The 12,038-nt window shown below is 33.8% G+C and overlaps 1 protein-coding gene across 1 annotated transcript; it reads right to left on the bottom strand.

Annotated features, from left to right (window-relative positions):
* Positions 1–640: 640 nt before the first annotated feature.
* LOC113509395 (uncharacterized) lies at positions 641–11,021 on the bottom strand. The gene is made up of 7 exons (XM_026892731.3): positions 7,224–11,021; positions 6,715–6,926; positions 6,069–6,276; positions 5,471–5,592; positions 4,429–4,607; positions 3,985–4,094; positions 641–996 (listed from the first exon to the last, which is right to left on the bottom strand). The coding sequence occupies exons 1-7, from the start codon at positions 10,906–10,908 to the stop codon at positions 692–694; spliced, it is 4,821 nt and encodes a 1,606-aa protein (XP_026748532.2). The 5' UTR covers positions 10,909–11,021; the 3' UTR covers positions 641–691.
* Between the last annotated feature and the right edge of the window lie 1,017 nt (positions 11,022–12,038).

Genomic DNA, 12,038 nt, shown 5'->3' with positions numbered 1-12,038 from the left:
ACGATCACCACTTTCCATCACATGGGCCGTTAACTTGTTCGCCATTCAGAGGGAGACTTTGTACAAAAGTCGATTGCTTGGGTACCTCTGTCCCATTCGTGTTTCTACCGTGAAGCAGTTGTATTTGCATGGTTGTGTTTCAGTTTGAAGGGTGGGATATGGCGTGAATTTACAGGGTATAGAGGAATAACACCTGAGTCCTCAGGAATGGCAACGCATGGGGGTTATCATGGGCGAAACAGTATACTCTGTTATGTCCATGGTACTGCTCATGTCTATAGGCGACGGTTACCACTTTCCATCAGGTGGGCCGTCAGCTTGTTTGCCATTCTAGGTTGTATACAAAATAAAACATAAACAATCTAAAACAATTTTATACTACCATAAGATCAATCACATAATTTTATTTATGATAAGCGCCCAAGAAATCCATAAATAACTGCAATACCAGAGGCACCACTCGTACGTTAATAAATGTTGTGTGTTACATGAATATCTTGAATTCTAGTACTAAGTAAAATCAAAGCTGTATGTTTCTTCAATATATATATATATATATATATATATATATATATATATATATATATATATATATATATATATATATATATATATATATATATAAAATAAAACCAAGATCACACAAACAGTATCGCAACAACTTTATTTCAAAAACAAAAAAAACAAACACTTAAAAAACACCGCAGATAATAGAAAAACAATAATTCTTAAACAACAATGGCATCTCGTCGTCAGTAATAAAATTCCTGTCCGGTCTGACGCTCGCGAACGGGTTGCGTCTCGCGTCGGCGACCATGTTCAGGTCCTGACCACAGATCTCTTCAACTCTGGCCAAGTCTCTGCGCAGTTCGTCGAGACTGTATGCCGTTAGGACAAAAGGAGTTTTGATCTTGAGGATACATTTGATGGTAGAAGACCACAGATCTGTTCCGGTGTATGTTGACGATCTTTGAATGCTGGGGTTGAAGGCACATACTGAAATTAAAGGCACATATATGTATTCAAAGAAGTAACAGATCAGTAGGGCAATGTTTACGATCTAATTCAAGTGGTCATCCAATCCAAAGATTTTGTATTGGACAAACTGCTGAATGTTTGAAATTCTGGTTTGTATCTTTTAAAAATGGTTTAATATTTGGTTTGGAAGAAATGTAAAGCCATCATCCGGATCCGTGTTTGGGTCTTTTAAAAATGGTTTAATATTTGGTTTGGAAGAAATGTAAAGCCATCATCCGGATCCGTGTTTGGGTCTTTTAAAAATGGTTGTAACTTTAATATATGCTTCAGAGGATACGTAAGCTACGTAAGAGGCCTTTGTGTGTATCGAAGACCGTCTAGAATCTTTCGACACCACACAGGGATTGCAGTAATTTTCTTAATACTTCATATGGAGAAGTTTAGTGACCAAAATTTTTTTTTAATTTATATCAATAATGCACCGCCTACTTATTTCTCTGTTTGCCCAATAGTTGACTGGTAGAAAACACCGTCCAGTGTTAAGTTCACCAAAAGTACATAATGCATTAAAGTTAAAATAAAATATTTTTTTTGCATATTAGTAGTTACAATTAAATTGGCTTCAATGATTGCGGAAACAACAGGTTTGTTTTATTTTACAACATTATCTTCGATTCGCCTTTTAATAGATATCTCTTGTTCATACACAATGCATAGAAAAAAAAATATGTCACATTTTATTCTCACTCGTATCACACATTCAAATGTACCATACACGAGAGCTGCCAACTATTTGATATACGGCGACAGACTGTCTCATACTCAGACAGTATTGACGGCTGGGTGTCGTTTCTCATCAAATTGATAAATTTGATTGTGTCATTACAACATTTTATTGTACGTAACATATCCAATCGATAAACAATATTTAACATCATTGTCAAAACAAACTGTTGACGTCCATAAGTCACTGATGTCGAATATATCTTATATATAAAATTCTCGTGTCGCGGTGTTTGTTACCAAACTCCTCCGCAACGGCTTTACCGATTTTTATGAAATTTTGTATGCATATTGGGTAGGTCTGAGAATCGGCCAACATCTATTTTTCATACCCCTCAATGATAAGGGTGGCCCTCCCCAAAAAATTTTTTTATTTTTTTAACAAAATTTTCCATTTTTATTTTATTATAATTTAGCATTGAAAAATAGACACAATTTTAAATTTTCATCGTTTTACGATGTCTTTTAATCGCGATTTTTATATTTCGCAATAAGTGGTAAAACAACGTTTACGGGGTCAGCTAGTATAACTATATATTGGAAATAAATCAACATAATAGAGCAAATGAAATGGGAAGGACTAAACCATGCGATCAGAGGAATTATCGAATCTTTATTTTTCAAATTTCTTATTAAAAAAAAGCATAATATTAAGTTAAGGATGGACGATGGATGGATATTTTTCACTCTTTTACGTAAAAATTACTGAACAGATCTAAATGAAATTTAGTACACGGGTACCCTAACTATGAGACGAAGGACACATGAACACGAGGACGAAGTAGTGGAACACAGTTAGTATTTTAATAGATTCAAGCAACCACCACGACTCATCCATGATAGCACCAGAACAATCACTTGTGAGTTACCAAATCTTATGACATAAGGAGCTTCTGTGACAGTACCCAGTATCTTCACTGGTTTCATCTTTCCAACTGGAATACAACATGCAAGAGAGCTGCTTGATTACAGAAATGAATACTTGTATAAAGTTGGTTTTATTTTAAACTAATATGGAGGCAAACGAGCATATATCCTGTCTGATGGTAAACCGTTACTGTAGCCTATGAACGCCTGCAACACCAGGGATCTTGCTTTTAAGAAATCTAGCCAATATGCCCATATTGAAGAACCCTATGCTGTAGACTTCACAACATAGACAGAACTGCTATTAGCTCGCAGAATACAAAATATTCATTCGTTGGTACAGAAATGCCAGATGGTAGGTAGTGACTTCACAACGCGCCCAAAATGATGCGCATAAAGGAACGTAATGTAGGTCACGAATGTTTGATACAATGCCAAATGAGCTTTGACAAAATACACACAACAACGTACTGCGTAACAACAGAATTCTGTTATACATGTTCAAAGTATGTCTTTGGTAAATATCAAAGCTGGTACAACATCAGAGGGATATTTTGTACAGAGTCCTTCATAAGGATAGCCCCTTTTGTTTATGCCACCAACAGCAATAGTTGCATAACAGAGCTCCAGTTCAAAAGCATAGTTCATTATTGCTATTTTGTAAAGTCAAACTAGAATTTTACTAACGGATCCACGAGGTATTTACATTTGATATCCTATAAACAAGTAATGACTGTGTACTGGGATAAGCGTCCTGCCATCTTTAGGAACTTTAGTTTCGAAAACTCCCTTCACATGACTTTCCATGTTTACATTCAAAATATGAATATTAAATGAAATGAATATTTAGGTGAAGTGAAAATAAACTGAGTTGCAGAATGTGCGGAAATTTACAAAATAAAATAGCAGGAATGGCAACGCTTTTGAAGTACCACGATGCTGTTCATATCTAGAAGTGATGATTACCACTTACCAGGGCCATCGGAGTGTTCGCTAATCCATATTTATAGGGGGGAAAGGGATTGTTAGTAATAGAGACTGAGAATCCCATTGCTAGCAATATACCCAACCAGGTCGATCTTCTCGCGGTTCCCCCTGGAAACTATCATGGTTAATTCCTGATGAATTCATCATGATGGGCTAACTGGCCTGTTTTCATTCTCATCGATCACCCTTCACTGGTGCTCCGCCAGCGTATCCCGTTAGCGCAGGCGGGGTTACAATACCATTTTCAGCCATTGAAAAAAAATCCATATTTATAAAAAGAAATTGTAAATAATAGTCCCAAAATGATAAAAACCCCGCAGTGATAAAAAGCAACATTAGATGTGGTAACAAATTGTATTAAAATTTTACCTATGTCAGGGGAGGTGAAGTCAATGCTGTCATAATATTGGTGATATGTCTTCTTATCTTCGAAATTGAATACGATCTGGCGTTTACTGCGTTGACAATCATCGCACAGCCTGTAAAGGTAGACAATTAAATTAACTTTCTTCCACGCACAACCACTCTTTGGAATCAACTTCCAGCAGCAGTATTTCCGAACCGATACGACAACATAACTTTCAAGAAAAGAGCATATTCCTTTTTAAAAGGCCGGCAGCACACCTGCAATGCCGCTGGTGTTGTGGGTGATCATGGGCGGCGGTAGTCACTTACCATCAGGTGAGCCGCATGCTCGTTTGCCCCTTGTGTTATAAAAAAACGTCTTTTATATGTACATAGATAAATAACAGTTCACCCCCCCCCTCACTCCTTCGCTTTTTTACATTAATCATAATACGAGTAGCAACGTACTTGACTTTCCGAAGCAAGTCCAACGGCAAATTGGAAGGGTTCAGATCGGGAGCGATGAGGACCATCCTCAGCACCTGTACGTCGGGGCGTAGGTGCAGAAAAAACACTTCCCATTTGCTGAGCACATCCGCTTCAAACTGCAACTCGGCTCCCACCACGTGGATTGTGAATGATGACCTCTGTTTCATATATAAAAAATGTAAGAGTAAATGAGGGAGACTTTGTACAAAAGTCGATTACTTGGGTACCTCTGTTCCATTCGTGTTTCAACCGTGAAGCAGTTGTGTTTGCATCGCTGTGTTTCGGTTTGAAGGGTGGGATATGGCGTGAATTTACTGGGTACAGAGGAATAACACCTAAGTCCTCAGGATTGGTAACGCATGGACGGTATCATGGGTGAAACAGTATAGTCTGTTATGTCCATGATACTGCTCATGTCTATAGGCGACGGTTACCACTTTCCATCATAGTCATTTTATATTTAAGTAGTTGTTCGCTCGTTACTTTGTACCCGTGGATTTTACAAATAAGAAAATCAATAAAATATGCCACTTTTAGATGGCGTATCTAGATAAAACATATACCAGTTTTTAAGTTAGACTTTCAGAAGCATAACAGTAAAAACTGTAACCAATTCGGTGCTGTAGTTTTTACGTGATACCGTAACAAACATGCACATAGAATTATTTTTTTTATTATTATTTGGCATCAATTGCTCTTATCGAGACTTCACATATTTCCAAACAGATTCATCCATCCACATTTTCTCAAATGTTTTCCATTTCTAGATACAATTTTATTCTACTATTTTAATTGAGATGGATCTGTATTTGATATATTTATATTTCTTTATAATATTACTAATTGAATGACTCATTCAATCAACATTTATACTTTTTAAGCTTTAAATCGTGCATGCCTGATTATGACGAAATATGTGGCCTTATATCTATTGTTAACATCTATAAAATTAACATGTTTCTTGTAAATACATAATCATTCATTCATTAGTAAGATAATTAAGACGAAAGCTTCAACCGACCTTAATAACTCCATTGGCAGTTGTCGAATTCAATTTGCTGGAATACAACTGATTACAGTAAGCTGTCGTGAGCGGTGCAGTGGCTAGCTGAGTCAACGCTGCATATTCAACGTCGTTCATATCTGATACAAATAACAATGTAATGAAAGCAACACTTCATATAAATTCAATGAATGAAGATGGAATTTTTCTAATTTCAATAGAGCTATTTGACCCTATAAAGAAATATATACAAATACTAGGAATTTAAAAATTAAACTACTAGGACATTGTAAAAGATAAAAACGAATCGGAATTTTCGAATCATGATGATTGTATATTCTCTTGACAGTGAAATTTAAATAAAGATAAATTTATTTCAATTATAGTATCCAAGACAGTCCGGTAACTTGACTATCTACACTGTTCGAATTAAGCAATTTCCAACAGAATACCAATCAATTGGTTTTCTTACATTTGGAGTCACCTTTTTGTTGGACACGATCTTTTATAAATAAAAAAAAAAAAACAATATCAAATTCAAAATCTTAAACATACAATAGTATAACTGCATCTATAAAGAACGATTGCACCTTTACGACTTCGTACGTTAACTCACCAATTTTATCTTTGTATATAATTGCAAGGACTTCGTTGATCTTCTCAGGTATACGATAATGATCAATCATCACCCTGCTTGGAAGTTTAGGCTCCAACCTGCCCTTCGTCTGTTGGTAACAAACCAATTTCTGATACAACGAGTACGATTTGCACCACCGCTGGTGTGCTCTCGACAGATGTTCAGGATGATCTCGGCAGTACGATACCTACAGAAGTTAATTGAACTGTTAAATCTAAATTAAGTAAATTAAACTAATCATCATCCAAACAATCATTGTTCACTGCTGAACTAAATACTATATTTCTTTTACAAATTACCACAATGCATTATAGATTATCATTATTCTCACCATCAGTGTATGTAATAGTGATTACACCATATAAACCAAATTTATGGTTAATTTAAAAGGAAATTTAAAAGGAGAGTCTCTTTTCTACTATTATTTTAGAAAGAAACAGCAATACACAATATTATGACGGGGCTAGTCTTCGTTTTTATATTTCGGAAAACAATAGATGCAATAATTACATGACACTTTGTTATTAATTTGCTTTTATTTAAAAGAGCATGCCTTTGTTTAAAATAATCCATATTATTTATGCTATAATGTCAATTAAAGTTTTTGTCTATAAAACCACCATACCTGCCCACACCCATCGCAGTCTACCAATAAATTCTGCCTCCATTCCCTGCAAGTGATCTCGAAACACATTCTTGGGTACAACAGTACCTCCTGTTCCCACGGTACCAGTTTCCTCTTGAGTACCTTTTCACAGGACACTATCATTTGCATCCTGAGTAGTCTGTAGTTATGTCCCGTTATATTTTTAGCATCGGCATAAATGTATTTTTGATCTATAAAAATCATATGAAATTATTTTATAAGACAAAACTATGAAAAATTCAACAAAACTAAAACTGTATCATGTTTAAATATTAAAATGGAAATATCTCTATAAAAAGCAAATAAAACATCAAAATGCTCCTATTTCCATAAATTTCATTTTCCATAAAAAGTGATAATGCTAGTCTACGTAATAGTAACCAATACTAATAACATACATATATATCATTATTGTCTTGATTTATTATATTTATATATTTATTCAATTGTTTTCAAAACCTTAAGTTGCTTAGTAAAAAATATAGTACCTTTTAAATGTCCAATTGTGGATACAGCGAAACACAGGGCTTGATGTTGGGGCCAGTCTTCATCTTTATGTTTTGGAGAACAATAAAACAACAAATTGCAATAACTGCATGACACCCTAGTTTGTTTTAATTCTTTCTTGCACACATGACAAACATTGGGCAAATATACTTTCCTAAAAGTATATTTGTATATATATTCATCGGTTTCATTTACCATCGAGGAAAATGAGTCGTTGTTGGATTTACTTTTTATCAAATCTTTTATATTATTAGTTTGAGATTCTCTAGATTGCTTCTTTTTTTCTATCTGCACGGAATCTTTTATTTTTACTTTTGCCAATATTGCGTTTGGTGGTTTATTTTTTTCCTTTTTATAATCAGTTTTACTCGATGGTACAGGAATATCGGGGTGGCCTAGCAAGTTTTTTGGCTGCGAAACAGGGTTGTTTTTTTCATTAGGTTCTATGTTTTTGTCTTTTGTTGACACTTTAATATTAATCTCCGGGTTAACCTGAGATTCTTGGGCATCATCAGCTATCATTTCAAATGTTTTATTTACATCATCTATACTTGATGTCATTGCATCTTCAAAATTTTCTATGGGCTCAAATTTGGTTAAATTTTGCTTATCAATTTCACTATTGCTTGCACCAGTCTCATTATTTAAGTCTTCGGTTGTATTCATTGATTGTTGTTTCCCTTTTTCTTGTGAAGTTTCAGCTTTTTGTTCAGTTTTCTTGTCTGTCTTACTGGTTTCCGAACAACTTTTTTCACTAGTAGTAGCTTCACTGCCTTCTGATTTATTAGAAATACTTCCTTGTTCTTGTTTACCTTTTCTTTTCGATTTGTTTTTACCTTTGTGGTCTTTTTTCGTTTGACATATGGGTAAAGTATGTACTTCAGGTGAAACATTAGTATCAGTGACAATTTTTTCATCTATGATGGGCTTTGTTTCATCTTTACTTTCAATAGTTGTAGATGAACTTTCCATTGGATTTTTTTCGAGACTAATATTTTCAATTATTTTATTTGGTTCTATTGAGGATATTACATCGATTTCTTTATTTATATTTGTATTTTTGACGTCGCTTTCTTTATTTTCTGATTTAGTGTCAATATTTACAATAGGACTAATAAAATCTCCTGCACATTTTGCAATATCAAATTGACTTTCACTCGTACCTACTTCAACTTTATCTTCACTTTTTTCTAAAGCTGTTAACTCTGCGAGGGATTTTTCTATAGACAATCTTAATTCTTCCATATCCTGGTTAACTTCTATCATTTTAGATTTCAAATCAGTGTTTTCTTGTTTTTCATCAGATTTTTTAGTATTAATAGTTGAGTCTATTTTTAAGCTAGAAAGTTTTGATTCGGGTGATGTTAATATCTCTTCTGAACTTTTCATAAAAGACGCATCAGGTACAACATGAGGTACTTGTAATCTCGATTCTTCTGTTATCATAAGTTCTTGTATAACTGTATTGTTATTATTGTCAACATTTTGCTGACTTAGAGCGCGTGGATATTGAATACAATCTGGAGTTATTTCAGTAGATGATCCTCCCGACTCACCAGCTTTAACGCTCTTGATATCTATTTCTTCAATTGATGGTAAGTCATAAAATACTTCTCCACTAACTTTTGCTGTTTCTGAAAGAGATTGACCTTTGTTTTCAGTTGCTGGTTTTCCCTCTTCATGTCCAATATTTTCAAAGTTGATGGGTGGTTTTGGAGTCTTTTTACCCTTTTTTCCTTTCTTAGTTTCGGGCGAAACACCTATATTAGTTTCAAGTACAGCTTTATTTTGTTCAAATTGATCCTCCTTCTTAACTTGATTATCATCAACTTTCAAAATTTCTTGTTGTATTTTAGTATTTTGTACTATTATAGGTTGAAGTATATCACTCATTTTCGTCTGATTAATGTCGGTTGCTAACTCAGTACTCTGATTATGTATATCTTGAATACTTTGTTCACTTTTTTCTTTTTCTCTTGTATCTACAGGCAATTTTGGCGATTTTTTTCTTTTTTTCCCCATTGATCCTGAGGGAGCAGGAATAAATTCAGATTTCAGTGTATTCGATTCTTTTATATTTTCTACAGCAGGTGTATCTTCATGCGGTGTATCTGTGATTTTTGTTCCTGATAAAGTTATATTTTTATCTATTGGTTTTTCAGTAATAATCGCATCTTTTGGAAAACTAGTTGTATCTTCATAAGGTGTAGCTTTAACTTCTGTTTCTGATAAAGTGATATTTTTATCTACTTCATGCGATGTATCTGTGATTTCGGTCCCTGATAAAGTTATAATTTTATCTATTGGTTTTTCAGTAACAATTTCATCTTTTGGAAAACTAGCTATATCTTCATAAGGTGTAACTTTAAATTCTGTTTCTGATAACGTAATATTTTTATCTACTTCATGCGGTGTATCAGTAATTTCTGTTCCTGATAAAGTAATATTTTTCTGTATTGGCTCTTCAGTAATAATTTCTTCTTTTGATAAACTATCTTTAAACGACTGATTAGATTTTTTATCATTTTTCTTATCCACAGGCTTAACGATCGTAGCTTTAGATTTTGTAACTTGTTCTTCTAGTTGTTGTAATATATCACAACTTTTCAAGATTTCTTCTTTATCGCCATGATCAAGTAAAACAGATGATGTCATTTCAGTAGGTAATGTTTTTATTTCTTTAGTAGGCATATCAACATTACTATCAATTTTCTGAGAAATTTGTGATTCTTCCTGTAACCGTTTATCTTTTTTCTTTTTCTTGTTTTTGCCACCAATTTCTTTGCTTGTTTCTCTTATAGGTAGATCCTTGAGAACTTCTTGCTTAATATCAATTGTCGCGATTTCCTCTATTTTCTTTTCAATATTCTGAACTTGTTTTTCTTTAGTAATCTGATTATTTAAATCTTCTGTTAAATCTTTTTTATTTAACTGACTTTGAGAATCAACGGTATAAGGCTGCTCTGACTGCTCTTCATTTTTATGTAATGTTTCAGAATCATGTTGCTTTTTTCTTTTGTTTTTCTTTTTTGACGACTTAACTTGCTCCATTATTTCATATTGAATAGGCGAATTTGGAACTATTATTTGTTCTTCTACCTTAACTGAATCGAGTGGTATATTCGTTATTAATTCGGTGTCGGTATCATCAATCTTGGCTACCTCTTTTTCTTTTTTCGAATCCAACTTTTCTGATGTCTGCTGCTCATGCGTATTCTTCTTATTTTTGTTTTTATTTTTTCGAGTGGTAGGCATTATATTTGGCGTTTCAGGAGTCTTTGTTTCGTTATTTAATTTATCTTTATTTACTTCATCAATTTTTGTTTCAGCTGTAACTTCAGGTGCACTAGAACTAGTTGCTTCTAAAAGAGGAGTGATAGACTTTTCAATATTAGTATCTTCAAACTCCGTATCTTTATCTTGTTTTTTCTTCTTACCTCTATTTCTCTTTGGTTTCTTGGGAGTATTAGTTTCATCCTTTAAATCAGCTGTTATAGCTGGAATCTCGCTAACTATTTCAGGGACGCGCTGTTCACTTTCACTTTCAGCTGTCTCGGCAACAGGTACATCTTCTTCTTTTTTTGGCACTATATCTTCTTTTATTTGAGGAGGATTCAGATTGGGTGGCTTGTTGGGCCGTTTACCTTTACCCTTTTTGCTACTCATTTTAATTTCACCACACACGAAAATATTATCACGGTAACCATTTAATTTTATGCAATCGACGCGTCTGACTAATTCTAAATTCAGTTTACTTCTGACCGAATTGTCTCAACCACTTTATTTTTGTCTTGTAAATGTTCACGTGTAATACCTACGTGAAATGTCACTTGTGCTCGCCAAATTAATTTGCGTCTTACATATAGGTCAGTAGAGTTTATTTTAAAGATTGTAATAGCTAGTTGCTGATGTTTTGGGCGCCTAATGCATTACGAGGAAGCGGTGTGTTGCCAAAATTGCAACAGTGCATTGCCACAGATACTGATCTAAATATATACAGTGCTTCTAATCCATTGAAATGCTATTGTAATGCAATTCGATTTATCACGATTATTTACTTCCTATATTTATTTTTTAAATAACTTTATTAACACATTGAGGTAGAGAAAATAAACAAATTAATGGATTTAATGTTACTACAAATTATGAATTATTCTTACAAACTTAAACTCCTTAGAAAAAGCAAGTTCTATATTGAATATTTATTGGATACGACATCCAATATATTAAATATCTGTTAGCCAATATACAATATCGAAAAAACTCAATTGAAATTAATATAGATATCCGATCTGTATGCGATATCGTAATGTATAATGACCATTTTCCCGCCATTAATGTCGCGAGGAACTGAATATATAGATATTGGTGCTCAATATATAGGTACTGATATTAGGTACCATTCTCTATTACACACACAAATAAAAAATACAGACGAATCAAGAACCTCGTCCAAGTGGAAGTGGCTTAAAATGTTTCTCCTGTCCCGTGTTTATCCAAAAAACAATCCGCGCTTGTCACATTTTAATGCGTCGACCTAAATCTTTTACGGTTCCATTCACGAGTGTGCCATATTTTTTAATATTCCCTTTAAAAAAATATACCAACTTAATTTGTTATCATTATAATAAAGTGTTAATTAAAATTGCACCTTACACCTTTCGTAATAAGGTTTCTGTGTTATTTATATTTTAGCAAACTATTCCAATAAGTGGCCCCCGTTTGAAAATGCTAATACAGAAGGGTCCGGTCGCCCTTTTTTAGAGCGGCAGCCGAACCAGTTTCTTTTTTATCTT

Source organism: Galleria mellonella, unplaced genomic scaffold, assembly GCF_026898425.1.
Source record: "Galleria mellonella isolate WM207_F2 unplaced genomic scaffold, CSIRO_AGI_GalMel_v1 utg176, whole genome shotgun sequence".
Classification (NCBI taxonomy): domain Eukaryota; kingdom Metazoa; phylum Arthropoda; class Insecta; order Lepidoptera; family Pyralidae; genus Galleria; species Galleria mellonella.
The sequence above is the reverse complement of the archived record's forward strand: the minus strand, read 5'-3'. Positions and strand labels throughout refer to the sequence as shown.